This window comes from Lepus europaeus, chromosome 8 (assembly GCF_033115175.1).
Source record: "Lepus europaeus isolate LE1 chromosome 8, mLepTim1.pri, whole genome shotgun sequence".
Taxonomy (NCBI): domain Eukaryota; kingdom Metazoa; phylum Chordata; class Mammalia; order Lagomorpha; family Leporidae; genus Lepus; species Lepus europaeus.
Window position 1 is genome coordinate 102077415 of NC_084834.1, and position 17405 is coordinate 102094819.

Here is a 17405-nt window from a genome sequence, read left to right on the forward strand (position 1 = left end):
AAACAAGGTGAGGATTCTAAATGTGATGCTTTGTTAAGTTAGCACAGTTCATGCCTGGGACATCTCTATTCTTTGGGAGGAAAAGAGATTCTGGAGATAGAGTTCAGTGTTAAATACAATCTTTCAGAATAGAGTGGAAGAAATCCAAAATGTGTGGAAGGAATATATTTGGATAGCAAAGATGGTTTGCCTGGGGCCAGCGCTGTGGCACAGCGGGTTAAAACCCTAGCCTGAAGCACCAGCATCCCATATGGGTGCCGGTTCTGGTCCCAGCTGCTCCACTTCTGGTCCAGCTCTCTGCTATGGCCTGGAATAGCAGTAGAAGATGGCCCAAGTCCTTGGGCCCCTGCACCCACGTGGGAGACCCGGAGGAAGCTCCTGGCTCATGGCTTCAGATCCGCGCAGTTCCAGCTGTTGCAGCCAATTGGGGAGTAAACCATCGGATGGAAGACCCCCCCCCCCCTCTCTCTCTCTGCGTAACTCTGACTTTCAAATAAATAAATAAATCTTAAAAAAAAAAAAGTGGTTTGCCTAACACAAAATATCAGACAGGCAGGAAACAGAAATAATGTGGCCTTAAAAAGACTTAAGATTTACTGCTAGCCTAATTTCCCAAATCTGACTTCTTATGACTTGGAATAAGGACCAACAAAGATTTCATTTGCAAAGAGACAAAAAAAAGTTACATGTTCTTGGATTTTTTTTCAAATGTGACTTACATCATTACGTATAACTTCCCTGGAATCTGCTAGTAAGTCCATCAGTCTTGAAACACCTGGAACATATATGCTCATGTGAAAAATACTGGTAGACCAAAAATACAAAAAGTGATTCAAGTGATAAACAATTTATAACACACCATTCATTTCATTTCCCTTCTCTAGGCCACAGTACATACTTTCAATCAAAATGATAAAAGGAAGCTAGGTTACTTACCCATGGGGCTAACTAAAATAATTTGTTGCACCTGAGGCCCTAATTGTTTTAAAAGTGAAGTAAGCAGCTTCACACCAGGCCACCGAACATGGAAATCAAACTCCTGGAAATGTAAGAATATAAAACACTTAACATTTGTACTTCACATTTTCAAAAAAAAAACATCTTTTTTCAACTAGTAGTGGTAACAGAAATCACAAGGGAAAAATGGGAGCTTAGCAAACACTTAAACTGTAATTTAAGAAATAAAAAGCAACAAAAAGAAAATAGTTAACTGATTGAATTGACTAAACTGTTACAGATGGAATAAAACAGTAGTTTGTAAAAATAGAAGTGGACAGTATTTTTAACAGATTATATATTTCTTGAAACACACAGTGCATCTCTTGCTATGATACAACAAATTTCACTATCTTTAAGGGAATGTTCACAATGTTTCTTCACTAACACCCAAAAAGGCAACAATAGCTAATCAAGATGACAAAAATAATCGAAGTTCCCCATTTACCTCCAATAAGGATAACAGGAGGGTGACATTTTCTTGCTGCTTAATAAAAATTTCTGTAAACTGGCTTCCCAAATCCTCATTCTGTCTTGTGGAATTTTCCTCTGTAATATTCAAAGATAAGTATTTCAACATGATGCTATATTATTTTAAAGTATCCTTTCATTGAAGAATTAGGCAGAAATGATAATTTTCCTGGTATCTAAGTAATTCAACACTAGAATACGGTGGCTGGTAGCAATATCACAATGATGATATTAAGGTATATTCTTAAAATAATTTTCAATGTCATTTAAGTACATTTTTATTCTTTAAATGTTTAAATATGGTATCTGAAGAAAAATATTTAAATACTCTTTCAAGGACACGTGCAAGTTAAACTTCTATTACGGCCTAAGGGTACTATTTGGGGTGATGGGAATGTTTGATCTTAAATGTGGTAGTGGTTATACTGTTGTGTATTTTTGTCCAAATTCACAGTACTATACAACTTCAAAGAGCAAATTTTATTATATGTAAATGATATCTCAACACTGTTGTCCTCTCTAATGGTCTTGAAACATTGCAGAACATACAGTCTTTGCTGACTATATTACTGTAAAAATAATATAAAACTAAACCAATAATCTGAATATTCTTCATTGTCTTTTTTTTTTTTGACAGGCAGAGTGGATAGGGAGAGAGAGACAGAGAGAAAGGTCTTCCTTTTTGCCATTGGTTCACGCTCCAATGGCTGCTGCGGCCAGCGCATCTCGCTGATCCGAAGCCAGGAGCCAGGTGCTTCTCCTGGTCTCCCATGTGGGTGCAGGGCCCAAGGACTTGGGCCATCCTCCACTGCCTTCCCGGGCCATAGCAGAGAGCTGGCCTGGAAGAGGGGCAACCGGGATAGAATCCGGTGCCCCAACCGGGACTAGAACCCGGTGTGCCGGCGCCGCAGGGCGGAGGATTAGCCTGTTAAGCCACGGTGCCGGCCCCTGTTCGTTGTCTTTTAAAAATATATCCTATATTGGCTGGCGCCGCAGCTCACTAGGCTAATCCTCCACCTGCGGCGCTGGCACCCTGGGTTCTAGTCTTGGTTGGGGCGCCGGTTCTGTCCCGGTTGCTCCTCTTCCAGTTCAGCTCTCTGCTGTGGCCTGGGAAGGCAGTGGAGGATGGCCCAAGTGCTTGGGCCCGGCACCCACGTGGGAGACGTGGAGGAAGCACCTGGCTCCTGGCTTCGGATCGGTGCAGTGCGCTAGCCGTAGCAGCCATTTGAGGGGTGAACCAACGGAAGGAAGATCTTTCTCTCTCTCTCTCTCTCTCTTACTGTCTAACTCTGCCTGTCAAAAAAAATTTTTTTAATTAAATAAATAAATAATATATCCTATATAACTATTTGGCAACAAAATCAGATATGGGAATTTAATTTCTCATTTATTCTTTAAAAGATTTTATATCTTCCTTAATGTTTAGAAGTCTTTAGGCCAAACAGTATTTATTGTTTTAATATACTTTGTACCAATGTAAAGGATTGCTCAAAATGGAAAGACCAATTGCCAAGGCAAACTATCATGTTACATCTGTCCACATCATAAACTCAGTTTAGAGAGGGCAAATCCACTGATCCCCATTCTCTCACCTACACAATTACCTGGTCATATACCCCTTAGAGTCAAAATCCTTTTCTACCTGCTGCTCAAGGCAATGACTATAAACCAGTGCAGTCGGCAGTCAAAATTAAACCTGTTTATAACCTTTTAATCTGAGACTTTAATACTAACATAATATAGAAATGGAAAAAAATATCAGCAGCTGATAGGGAAAGTAAAGCAATCCAACAGTGATAGTGATAATCCCATCTAATTATTTGTAGATGAAAAAGACGGTAAAGAAGAAACCAAAAGTAGAAATGGTTTTGAGTAAGTGCTCAGCAATGCTAGGCTTATCCATCAGAAATTAAGAAATCTTTCTCTTAATCATCTTAGAACTATATTACTCAAATAACAAATACTCTAGATCTAAAAGGCTTTCTCTAGCTGCTCAGCTGAGAACAGCAGGAGAAAGGGAAACGGGGTCACAGGTCGGGAGACAAATAATCAAGGTAAGAGATAGAGGCAGTTTAGATCTTGAGGATCATAATTTTTATGGAAAGACAGTGAATGGTATTTGCTGACATACTGCAGAGAGAGGTATAAGAAAAAAAAATGGAAGAGTTAATGCTAAGGTTTTAGTATAAAGACTAGAAGGATGGAGTTGCCATTTACTGAGAAGGGAATCTGTGGGAGATGCAAGGAAGAAGTTTAGTTTTGGACATATTAAGTTTGAATCACTGGGGCTGGCGCTGTGGCACAGCAGGTGAATGCCCTGGCCTGAACCACCAGTATCCCTTATGGGCGCCAGATAGAGACCCGGCTGCTCCACTTTCCATCCAGCTCTCTGCTATGGCCTAGGAAAGCAGCGGAAGATGGCCCAACTCCTTGGGCCCTTGCACCAGCATGGGAGACTAACCACACTGGAAGACAAAAGACATCAACAAGAAACCTACGGCCAACATCATATTGTGGACCTAATCCTGCAGAGGCCTCAGTCAGCCAGGATACTGTCTGTGCCAGGAAGATGCCTTGAGGCCAGTTCTCAGGGCAGCAAGATAGAAGGGAGTGATCTCCACCATCTCAGGGCCATCATAGGAAAAGTGATTAACAACCACATTGTTTGCCTCTCTCGCATACAGATAACATCAGATATGAGAATGTAGTGTATTCTCTCTTGTAACCAATGATCAAGTCTGCTAACTAATACCTAGTGCTCTTCAGTTTTTGGTGAAGTATTCTTTGACTTCCAGTGTGCTTGATGACCCCATATAAATCTGTACTGTTTGAACCTGATACTCACATGTACTCATCCTGCTAGACAAAGTAGGAAACTTGTAACCAAACTCAGGGTTACAGAATAGCCAGCTTAGGCAACTGACTGGTTGTTTCTGGGTTTAAACCCTCAGTTTAACTAGCTGAATAAACTCCAACTTCCACTTTTCAGCCAAATTCTGATTTTTCAGTTCACAACACTTAATGGTGAAAGATGGAATGTTTTCCCCTTCAGATCAGGCAGGAAGAAAGAATGTCCCCTCTTCCCAGTTCTAATCATACCACTGTACTGGAGATCTTAAGTCACTGCCAAGGGGGGGGGGGGGGGGGGAAGAAAAGGCACTAAGATTAGAAAGGAATAATAATGCTGTCTTTATTCACAGATGACATTTTTCTGTATGTGAAAAATCCTGTAGATCTAAAAAAAAAAAAAAACCTACAACTAATAAGTCAGCTTAGCAAAGCCACAATATAAAAAGGTAAAATTTTTAAAAGCTTTTATTTAATGAATACAATTTTTATAGGTATAACTTTAGGAATATAGTGATTTTCCCCCCATATCCACCCTCCCATCCCACCTCCTAGTCCCTCTTCCATCCCATTCTTCTTTAAGATTTTAATTAACTTTATATATAGAACAACAACTCTATATTAAATAAAGACTTCAACAATTTGAACACATACACACAACATGTAAAGTACTGTTTGAGAACAAGTTTTGCAGTTAATTCTCACAGTACAACTCATAAGGACAGAGGTCCTACAAGGGGAGTAAGTGTACCATGAGTTCTGTTAATTTAACAATCAACACTCTTATTTATGACCTCAGTGATCACCCAAGGCTCTTGCCATGAGCTACCAAGGCTATGGAAGCCTTTTGTGACCACAAACTCCATCAGTATTTAGACAAGACCATCGGCAAAGTGAAAAGGTCAATATTCAAAATTAGTTTTATTATCTGTACAGTAGAAATGAACAATTAGAAATTGAGATTTAAGAAACAGAACCTGGAGCTGGCACTATGGTGCAGCAGGTTAGGCCACTGCCTGTAATGCTAGCATTCCCAAATGAGCACTAGTTGTAGTCCTGGCTGTTCTGTTTCCAATCTAGTTTCCTGCTAAGGCTCCTAGCTGGGAAGGCAATGGAAGATGGCCCAAGCACTTGGGCCCCTGTCACCTATGTGGGAGACCTGGATGGAGTTCCAAGCCCCTAGGTTTGGTTATTGTGGCCATTTGGAGAGTAAGCCAGGAGAATGGAAGGTCTCTCCCTCTCTCAAATAAGTAAGTAAATCTTTAAAAAATGAGGGGCTGGTGCTGTGGCCTAGTGGGTAAACCACTGCCTGCAGTGCCTGCATCCCATATGGGTTCTGTTTCAAGTTCTGGCTGCTCCACTTTCGATCCAGCTCTCTGCTATGGCCTTGGAAAGCAGTAGAAGATGGCCCAAATTCTTGGGCCGTTGCACCCGACTGGGAGACCCAGAAGAAGCTCCTGGCTTCTGGCTTCAGATCAGCACAGCTCTGGCCATTGCAACCATCTGGGGAGTGAAGCAGCAGATGGAAGACCTCTCTCTCTCTGCCTCTCTGTAATTTTGCCTTCAAATAAATAAATAAATCTGAAAAAAAGAGAACTACTTACAATAGCATCAAAAAGGATAAATTTAACAGGAGATGTGTATGACTTAAATGAGTATTCTGAGAACTCCAAATTATGGCTGAGAAGATCTACAGATAGACTGTATTCTTGTTGTAGGTGCATAATATTGTTAAGATGTTAGTTTCCCCTTAATAGGACTACAGAGTCAAGAGAATCCCAATCAAAAATCTCGTTGTTTTTTTTTTTGTAAGAACTGACAAGTTGATTGTAAAAGTGGTATATGAATTCAAAGAACCTAAAACAGTCAAAATAACCATGAAGAAAAAATGTGGAGGGCACCCACTGCATAATTTCCAACATTTATTATATAGCTACAGACATCAAGACTGAGCCATGGAAGCAAAAAGACAAACAGATCAAGAAAAAACAAAAACGGGTTATGTCATGGCACAGTAGCTTAAGCTGCCACTTGCCATGCCAGCATCTTGCATCAGAGTGCCAGCTGCTCCACTTTCAATCCAGTTTTCTGTTAATGCACCCAGGAAGGCAGTGGATGATACACAAGTGCTTGGGCCTCTGCCACCAACCCGGGAGACCAGAATGAAGTTCCTGGCTTCAGTCTGGCCCAATCGTGGCTGTTGTGGTGATCTGGAGAGTGCACCAGCAGATCGAAGATCTTTCTTGCCCTCTTTCTCTGACTCTCTGCCTCTCAAATAAATGAATCTTAACAACCCAGTTGAAAAAAAAGGCAAAAAAAATTTGAAAAAACACTTCATTACAGAAGAAAGATACATCATATGAAAAGTTGTTTAGCATCTCTTTCACTAGGGAGATACTACAATTTAAAACTATGAGACATCATTATACATTGAGACACCAATATACATTAATTAGAACCAAAATAAAATAAAACAACCAAAAACAAAAGCCGACCACACCAAATGTTGGACAGTAGTGGAGAAACTGGAACTCACATGATACTGCTGGAAAGTAAAATGGTACTGTTTTGAAAATGGTCTGGAGGGGCCGGCACTGTGGTGCAGCAGGTTAATGCCCTGGCCTGAAGCGCAGGCATCCTATATGGACACTGGATCTAATCCCAGCTGCTCCTCTTCTATTCCAGCTCTCTGCTATGGCCTGGGAAAGCAGCAGAAGATGACCCAAGTCCTTGGGCCACTGCACCCGTGCGGGAGACCTGCAGGAAGCTCCTGGCTCCTGGCTTCGGATCAGCGCAGCTCCGGCCATTGCAGCCATCTGGAGAGTGAACCATCGGATGAAGACCTCTCTGTCTCTACCTCTCTCTGTAACTCTGTCTTTCAAATAAATAAAATAAATCTTTAAAAAAAAAAAAAAGAAAATGGTCTGGAAATTTTATAAAGTTAAATATATACCTACTATATCATTTAGCCACTCTATTTCTAGGTATTTAGTAAAGAAAAAGAAAAACATATTTATACGTGAAATTCATGAATTGTATAAAAAAGCTTAATTACAAAATTAAAAAATTGGTAACAGCAAGATAAGCAAACTTTAATAGTTAAACTGGAAACAACCCAAATATCCACCAACAGGAGAATAGATTTTATTTTATTTATTTTTTAAAGATTTATTTATTTATTGGAAAGAGTTACACAGAGAGAGGAGAGGCAAAGAGAGAGAGGTCTTCCATCCGATGGTTCACTCCCCAGATGGCCGCAACAGCCGAAGCTGTGCTGATCCGAAGCCAGGAGCCAGGAGCTTCTTCCAGGTCTGCAGGGGCCCAAGGACTTGGGCCATCCTCTACTGCTTTCCTGGGCCACAGCAGGGAGCTGGACAGGAAGCGGAGCAGCCAGGTCTCGAACCGGTGCTCATATGGGATGCCAGCGCTTCAGGCGTTAACCCATAGCACCACAGCGCCGGCCCCAGGAGAATGGATTTTAAAATGGTTATATAGTCACATAAAACTACAAAACTGAACAATATAAAGGGGTGGACCACTGATATATAACAACAGATAAAACTGAAATTATGCTGAGAGAAAAAAGCCTGATTCCTCTACACCCCCAAAGTATAACTCCATGATCTATTTATATAAAATTCTAGAAAAACACAAACTAAACAGATTTGTGATGGAGTATGGAAAGTAGGAAGAAGGATGGATTACAAATAAACACAGGGAGTTTTTGGATGGTCTCACTATTTTGGTGGTGGTGGTGATGGCTTCAAGGGTTTATACACATGTAAAAACTCATCAAACGGTGTACTGATAAATGTGCAGCTATCATTTGACTATTACTGTTCAATTATGCTGTGTTTGGGGAGAAAGAAAGCCAAGTAATAGATATCAAGTAAGTTAATGAATATACAATTCTGGATCTCAGTGGAGAGGTCTGGATTGAACACACACATTGGATGTCTGAAGTCACAGCCTGGATGAGAACACTAAGGGAGAGAATAGAGAAGGAAGGAGTTCTGTGTCGTGGGCATTGTCACATTAAAAGGTTGGGCAATGAGGGAAACTGCAAAGCTGACAAGAGTAGCCAGTGAGATAGGAAGAAAACCAGGACCAGGGAGACTACGGAACAAATGAAAAAAGTACTTCAAGGAAGAACGAGTGATTAACTGTCAAAGAATACTAAAAGGTTGAATGCCATCTTCGAACTTAACATGATCAAGAAATGAAGTAACATCACTAACACAAGTAGAGGTAATTTCTGTTTATCTTCAGAACTAAGGTGTGGAGTAGTCAAATACTTTCCCGAGTGGCAATACAGCAAGACTACAGAAGCTTGCAAAGGATTTTAGGCAAAAGCAATTAAATTTACATACAACCACTCATCCACAGTGCTCTGGGCAAGCAGCCTAAGTGTATTAAATCTCCATTTACTTATTTGTAAAACAGGGACAATGGTTTTCACACAGTTTTCTGTGAAGATTGAAAATAAGTACACTATCTAGCAGAGTGCTTGGTTAATCATATGATCAATAAATATCACCACCATCATCATCCCTAAGATAGAATTTCTTTAACTTGGCACTGTTGACATTTCAGGCCACATAAGTATGTTGTAAGAAGCTCCCTATGCATTATGGGGTATTTAGCAGCATCCCTGGTCTTCACCCACAAGACACCAGTGCTTTCTACTTACTCTTAATTTTTATCTCTAGAAATTGCCAAATGTGCTGGGGATAGGATGGGGAGGGGATACATTATCCTCTATGAGAACCACAGTCCTAGGATTTACAACATAAGCTATATGTGTACCACTAAGTTTTCAAATAATTCAGAACTGAACAATATCTTTTAGGTGATTCAGAAAAAAATTTAGATTCTTACAGATACCATCAGTAAGCATTATCACTGGGGCTGGCATTGTGGCATAGTAGTTTAAGCCGCTGCCTGCAACATTTGCATCCCATGTGAAAGTTTGAGTCCTGGCTGCTCTGTTTCAAATTCAACTCTCTGTTAATGTGCCTGGGAAAGCAGAAGATGGCCCAAGTACTTGAACCCCTGCCACCCACACGGGAGACCTGGATGGAGTCTCAGCTCGTGGCTCCTGGCAGTTGGGGCCATTTGGGGAGTGATCTAGCCAATGGGTGATCTCTTGTTCTCTCAGCCTTTCTCTATCACTCTACCTTTCAAGTAAACAAAAATCAGTGTTCTTTAAAAAGCAAGTATTGTCACTAAGAGTGCAAAGGTGTAAAAAATATATTATAGGGGCCAGTGCTGTGGCATAGCAGGTAAAGCTACTGCCTGCAGTGCTGGCATCCATATGGTGCCAGTTCAAGTCCCAGCTGCTCCACTTCTGATCCAGCTCTCTGCTATGGCCTGGGAAAGCAGTAGAAAATGGTCCAAGTCCTTGGGCCCCTGTACCCATGTGGGAGACCCGGAAGAAGCTCCTGGCTCCTGGTTTCGGATTGGCACAGCTCCAACCATTGCAGCCAACTGGGGAGTGAATCAGTGGATGGAAGACCTCTCTCTGCCTCACCTTCTCTAACTCCTTCAAATAAATAAATAAATCTTTTAAAAAATATATTCTATGATGTTACAGAAACTTGCTTGTCTGTAAATACGATCTGATACTGGTATTTCAATTATTTGTTTCTTTCTCATAGAAGTTACATGCAATCTACCCACAAAGTGGTCTTTGAGTGCTTGGATTCTAAATAAAATAAACTGTCTTTTTTAACCATCAGTAAACTATTCTTTTTTGTCCTTTAAGTCTCATTTCTTAGATTAGTGGTTGCTTCAGAAGAATTGCTTAGGAAAGCAGTCACTATTTACACCTTAGGGGAAAAATGTGGAGGAGGGGATGACAGAAAGAAATGAATACTAAATTTTACACTGCATGATCACTGGGTATGTTCAGAATATTAAGTTAAGGTGGCAGCAGCTTGAAGTTACAAAGCAAGCTTGAACACAAGGAAGCCTAACAGTCAAACATAACTAGAAAAGATTCAAGGGGCATTCTCTGCAATGGATCTGCATGGAGGATTTCCTGTTGTAGCTCTGGGAACTGATGAAATTCTGTGTCTTAATTATCTGCACACCCTCAATGTACAATCTTACTTGGTAAATTGTGATTTTCAAAGCTCAATGGTGCATTTATGAGTAGTACTGAAAGAAAAATTATACCAGGTTAAGTAGCAAAAACTGTACACTTTTCCTGTTTGCAAGGACAATGGAAAGAGGGACTGTAAAGAAATTAGAAAAGATACAGCAATCTGGGAACTGAGAAAATCTTTTGAAAATTTCCCTCATTAGAAAGTTATAGGGGCCGGTGCTGTGGTGCAGCAGGTTAATGCCCTGGCCTGAAGCGCCCGCATCCCATGTGGGCGCCGGTTCTAGTCCTGGTTACTCCTCTTCCGATCCAGCTCTCTGCTGTGGCCTGGGAAAGCAGTGAAAGATGGCCCAAGTCCTTGGGCCCCTGCAACCACGTGGGAGACCGGGAGGAAGCTCCTGGCTGCGGATCGGCACAGCTCCAGCCATTGCGGCCATCTGGGGAGTGAACCAGCGGATGGAAGACCTCTCTCTCTGTCTGTACCTCTCTCTGTAACTCAGTATTTCAAATAATAATAATAAAAAAATTATAAATAGAAGCTTTGATTCCCAGGGTGTTAAATGCCCTGTGCCCAATAAAAATCCCCCCAGATTTTGGGTGGTATAGTGGTTTGATCTTTTTTAAAGATTTATTTATTCATTTGAAAAGCAGTTACAGAGAGGGAGGGGAGGAGGGAGAGAGGGAGTTTATTTGTTTGACAATAACAGAGAATATAAACTCAACTACAGGTGTGGGATAGTAATGGATGAGAGCAAAGCAGGCTAAGAGTAAAACAGGGTAGAAGCTGGTGCAGTGGCTCAACAGGCTAATCCTCCGCCTTGTAGCGCCGGCACACCGGGTTCTAGTCCCAGTCAGGGCACTGGATTCTGTCCCGGTTGCCCCTCTTCCAGGCCAGCTCTCTGCTGTGGCCCGGGAGTGCAGTGGAGGATGGCCCAAGTGCTTGGGCCCTGCACCCGCATGGGAGACCAGGAGAAGCACCTGGCTCCTGCCTTCGGATCAGTGCAGTGCGCCGGCCGCAGCGTGCCGGCCGCGGCGGCCATTGGAGGGTGAACCAACGGCAAAAGGAAGACCTTTCTCTCTGTCTCTCTCTCTCTCACTGTCCACTCTGCCTGTCAAAAATAAAAAACAGGGTAGATGTAACAGTATGTATTCTAAGGGTAGCAAAAGAGCTATTCGGTTCCAGGTGGGCATACAGGCCCAGATGTTGTCAGTCCTCACATTTTTTTAAAAAACGAAGTCTAAAATACAGAAATTGATGTGAAAGCTTTCCATTTATAAAACTGGCAGTTTATTCAAATTCTTTACAATACTCAATGGGGCCAGTGTTGTGGCAGCACCCCTATCAGAGTGCCAACTGGAATCCTGGTTGCTCCGGTTTTGCTCCAGCTCCCTGCTAATTTGCCTAGGAAAGCTGTAGAAAATGGCCCAAGTGCCTGGGTCCCTACTGGCCAGGTGGGAGACCCAGGTGGAGTTTGGGCTCCTTGCTTTGGCCTGGACCAGCCTGGGCCAAGGTGGCCATTTGGAGAGTGAACCAAAGAATGAGCTCTCTCTGTGTCAATCTGACTTTCAAATAAATCTTAAAATGAGTCAAACAATTTTGCTTACTAAATGCTTGGGTCAAAAGTTTGTGACTTCTAAGAAGACCTAAATGAAGGATCTCAGCGAGTGTGATCCCAGTGGAAAGAACGGGGCCATCAAAGAAGGAGGTACCTTTCTCTGAAGGGAGGAGAGAACTTCCACTTTGACTATGGCCCTGTCAGAATAGGATCGAAGTCGGCGAACCCTAAAGGCTTCCATAGCCTCAGCAACTCATGACTAGAGCCTAGGGAGATTACTGACGCCAAGAGTGTTAAATTGTTAAATCAACATCAGGAGTCACTGTGTACTTATGTCCCATGTGGGATCTGTCCTTAATAGGTTGTCCACGGTGAAGTAATGATATAGCTAGTACTGAAACAGTATTTTTACACTTTGTGGTTATGTGTGGGTGCAAACTGATGAAATCTTTACTTAGTATATACTGAAGTGATCTTCTGTATATAAAGATAATTGAAAATGAAAAAAAACAAAAAAACCCTTGGTGTTAAATTGGAAATTACATAGAAAAGTAATCAATCTTTTTTAAAAAACATCATGCAGGATCTCTGTCATCAATGTGATGTACACTGTTATTTAATGCTATAACTAGTAATCCAACAGTATTTTTTCACTTTGTGTTGCTATGTGAGGACAAACTGTTGAAATCGTTATATATTCTAAACTGATTTTCTGTATATAAAGAGAATTGAAAATGAATCTTGATGGGAATGGAAGGGGAGAGCGAGTGGGAAAGGGGAGGGTTGCAGGTGGGGGGGAAGCCTTTGTAATTCATAAGCTGTACTTTGGAAATTTATATTCATTAAATAAAAAAAAAAAAGTTTGTGACTTCTTAAGAAAAGCTCCAAATAAAAGTCCATTTGTTTTTTTGGGCAGTATTAAAAACTGAAAGCTAATCTAGAAAGGAGGAAATAATATTCATAGACTTGATGGCTTCTTCTATTGTTACCCAAAATCAGGGCTGCTTCCTGTTTGAAAGTCAAGAGTTGATGCAAGGAAATCAGGTTTATTCAAAAGGCCGGCAACTGAGCTATGGCTACACGACGAAATGTTTTTAAAAATGTTGAAATGGCCGGCATCGTGGCTTAACAGGCTAATCCTCCGCCTTGCGGCGCCGGCACACCGGGTTCTAGGCCCGGTCAGGGCTCCGGATTCTATCCCGGTTGCCCCTCTTCCAGGCCAGCTCTCTGCTATGGCCCGGGAAGGCAGTGGAGGATGGCCCAAGTGCTTGGGCCCTGCACCCACATGGGAGACCAGGAGAAGCATGTGGCTCCTGGCTTCAGATCAGCGAGATGCGCCGGCTGCAGCGGCCACTGGAGGGTGAACCAATGGCAAAAGGGAAGACCTTTCTCTCTGTCTCTCTCTCTCTCTCTCGCTATCCACTCTGCCTGTCAAAAAAAAAAAAAAAAAAAAAGTTGAAATGTATTTGTGGAGGTAAATGTATACAACTAAATGATGGGTTTAAGCTTTGGCTGGTATCTTCCTTTCTTTTTGAAAGATTTATTTATTTGAAAGGCAGAGTGACAGAGAGGCAGAGACACAAAGATTTGGGGAGAGACAGAAAAAGAGAAGAAAGAGAAAGAAAGAGAGAGAAAGAGAGAGAGAGAGAGAGAGAAAATCTTTTGTCAGCTGGTTCACTCCCCCATAATGGCCACAACAGCCAAGTCTGGGCCACTGCTGAAGCCAGACAGGAAGCATGATAACCAGGATTCAAACTGGCTCTTCAATATGGGATGCCAGCATCACAAGAGGTGGCTTAAAAATGTGCTGGCTCCGATCAGTATTTCCCTTTTTTTTAAAAAGATTTATTTATTTGTTTGCAAGTCAGAGTTACACAGAGAGAGGAGAGGCAGAGAGAGAGAGAGAGAGAGAGAGAGACAGACAGACAGAGTCTTCCATCCACTGGTTCACTCCCCAAACGGCTGCAAAAGTCAGAGCTGGGCCAATCCAAAGCCAGGAGTCAGGAGCTGCTTCTGGGTCTCCCATGGGGGTGCATGAAGAATACAAGATTTCGGTGCTATAGGCCAGAGTTTTAACCCACTGTGCCCTAGACTCCCTCACCCCGCCCTTTTTTTTTTTTTTGAATATTTTTTATTTATTTATTTGAAAGGCAGAGTTACAGAGAAAAGAGAGAAAGAGAGAGAGAGAGAGAGAGAGAGAGAGGGAGGGAGGGAGGGGTCTTCCATCTGCTGGTTCATTCCCCAGATGGCCACAACACCTGGAGCTGTATAGATCTGGAGCCAGGAGCCAGGAGCTTCTTCTGGGTCTCCCATGCAGGTGCAGGGGCCTAAGCACTTGTGCCATCTTCCACTGCTTTCCCAGGTCATAGCAGAGAGCTGGAATGAAAGTGGAGCAACCGGGACTCGAACTGGTGCTCACATGGGATGCTGGCACTGTAGGTGGCAGCTTAGCCCACTATGCCACAGCCCATACCCCAAGATCCTTTTTAATACAGATCGCTCTCTAGTGTTTGATACTTCAAGGAATGAAAGGTTAATACCAGAAAAGGTTTAATTCAGTGTTTGCACTGGTATGAGCTAATACTTAGCAGGAAGCTGAGTTAATATAATATCTTTGACTCATTCTGTAGCTACACCATATAAAATACTGCAGCTTATCAGTATATACTAAAAATCTACATTTTGAATTGAACCTCTAAAATACAATCCTGTTCCAAAGATCATTTTGGTTTAATAGTATAAATTTTACAAAGTATTAGTGAGATATTCTCTACTTCTTTTCAGAAGCTATAGATTATAAGACAGTACTTTGAATTTAACAAGGTCCCCCAAGATTAGTTAAGCAATTAAGTTAATAGACAAAGCTTTTGGTATAGCAGTAAATTAAGCTAAAACTACTACACTACCTATATCTAAAAGTTGTAAACTAAAATTATAACCACGAAAAATATCTATTACACATGTAAGTAAAATAAACCATCCTCTCTCACATACTATATATAATTTACGAGTCCTAGGGCTGAGTTTATTTTTTACATCCTTTAGTGTGCACTTACTATAATCTGTGTAAGATAAGACCAATAAAAAAAAGAAACCACAAAGCAGCCTTTTTGTACTGCTCTGTCCTATCCAACAAGGAACAGCTTGGCATCAGAGGAACCTCAATGTCTGCCTCTTTTCTATTTTCAGCCAAAGGGTTTAAGCACCACAAAATGGAATGTCATGCGGCTTAAATTAAGTTAGTTTCTTTGTTAAGCATAGGCAATTTTTTTATGTATCATGTAACCCAACTTTAGATAAGAATATTTCTTTCCTCATTTAGAAAAGTTAAATGTCAGAAAAATTGATAGAACAAAATGAAGTAAAATTTGGTTACTTTAATTAAGAAGAAATTATTAATGTTAAAAGTAATTAAACTTGAAACAAATCATCAAAAATATTAATGAGTTATAAGAATTAATGTAAAAAAAGTGAGTAAATAGATATTACTGTGCATGCACTATTTTAAAGGGACAATATCAATATATAAATATTTTTGAACTGGAATGCTTTCCATCCTTATTGAATATAGGTTTTATATATATATATATATACACACATATATATATACACACATATATATACACACACATATATGTATATATATCCAAATATTATTCTTAAATTAACTCTCAATCTTTTTCCAGGAAGTATATACAAAACAATTCTGAATAGACTGTCCTATCAGAGAAAAAGCTTTAATTTCTTAAAAAGATACACTAGTATATTTCTTGCATTCTGAACAGTAAACAGATTTAGCAGCCATCGAATAATAGCAAAATAAGATTAACAAATATTTCTCTTTAATTAAGGAATTCTGATATACAAATCTCTGGTTTTTTTAACCAAAATAAACATCATTTGACAGTGTCCTTTTATATTACCAAAAATTACACCTAAAAGCATCATGCATATGTAAATGCAATCTTTTACCTTCAACATCATCTGAAAAGGTAGACAAAAATAAATGAAAAGTGGGTGATAAAATAATTTTTATGTAATAGTATACACATAAATAAGAACTCAAAATATCACATCAGCAATATCATCTCTCAAAAAAAGAGACTCATTTAAGTCAAACACAGGAGATGTCCTAAGGCAGATACAGCATATGCTGTACTTTTAGGATTATGAGACAGATTTATCGTTAAAGCATTAAAAAACTTCCAAGGTGAAGAACTCTAAAATGGAGCTCCTGTGTCAGTTAAGAATTAGCTTTTGATGAAGCCATGAAGAGAAAGTATCAACAACAGAACTGAAGCACACAAAGGTATTCTTGTGGGTGTTGTATCTAAGTGCTGGCATGTGATCAACAATGTCTTTTTCCATGGGTACAAAATTATGTTTACCAAATATTTTTTACCCCTGAGAAATTAACAAAGTTAACTTGTTGCTAGACATCAAAAGAAAAATTTAAGAAAAAAGATAAAGTGTGAGGAATTGATTATTCAACACAGCCTACTTTTAAATGTTCCTATTACTAAAATTCTGACATTAACATTTATAGATACTTCTGCTATACTTTTATTTTAACAAAAATATGAGCAAAATCAATATATATCTACGCTTATTAATATACTCAGAATTTCAGAAGATCATGATTTTAACACACATTAGGTTTATAAAGTAGATGACTGTCCATCCTTTAGAGTGTCTACAACAATTGAAAACCCACTAACTCCTACTGCAACAGCGTATGGTTGAGGAATGCATGCTAATAGTGTGTAATGTTATTTACTGCCTAGGTTTCTGCCATAGAACAAAATGAACACAGACTTCGAGCAAGCATTTTGCATAAACAATAAAGTAGATAACAGACTACCTTCTTTTAAGCATGCAAGCATTTTGAAACAAAAGAGGAAAAAGAGGTTGTCCTGAAGAAATGTGTGTATTTCAAATTGATTCTTGTCTTTTCATACCAAACAGACTTAAGATAAAGGGCAAAAAAAAAAAAATTCTAAACTCAACAAGCTGTTCCTCTTCGTAAATCAATATAAGTCCTCTGTAAAAAGTTTTAGGATTTATTAGGAAAAAATTCTTGAACCTTTGTACTGGTCATCTGGAAGTAACAATTATATAAAAAAGTTTTGATTTTTAATCTATAGCGAAAAATGATTATTTAGTTCAGACCTACCTATGCACACTGCCTAATTAAAACGAAATACAAAGAGGGAAAAATATTTTTTAAAAAGTTCACAATCCATCTCATTATAATGTCACAAAGCAAGTATCCTAATGATACACTTCTTGGACTAAGGCTATGTCTTTTTTAAGTCTGTGTTTAACAAAAGAAGAAGAAGGAGCAGCAGCAGCAGCAGCAGCAGCCTTATAAATGGAATTATAAAATAAAACTAACTTGAACACCAGCAAAACTAATACAATCCAGTTAATAT

At 40.0% G+C, this 17405-nt stretch overlaps 1 protein-coding gene across 1 annotated transcript in view; it reads right to left on the reverse strand.

Annotated features, from left to right (window-relative positions):
* USO1 (USO1 vesicle transport factor) overlaps positions 1 to 17405 on the reverse strand; it is an 86053-nt gene that overhangs the window by 45067 nt on the left and 23581 nt on the right. The window contains exons 5-7 of the mRNA XM_062198662.1: positions 1445 to 1545; positions 937 to 1039; positions 720 to 775 (exon numbers count right to left, since the gene is read on the reverse strand). Coding sequence (XP_062054646.1) covers positions 720 to 775; positions 937 to 1039; positions 1445 to 1545 — 260 coding nt within the window. The remainder of the gene's footprint in view (positions 1 to 719; positions 776 to 936; positions 1040 to 1444; positions 1546 to 17405) is intronic.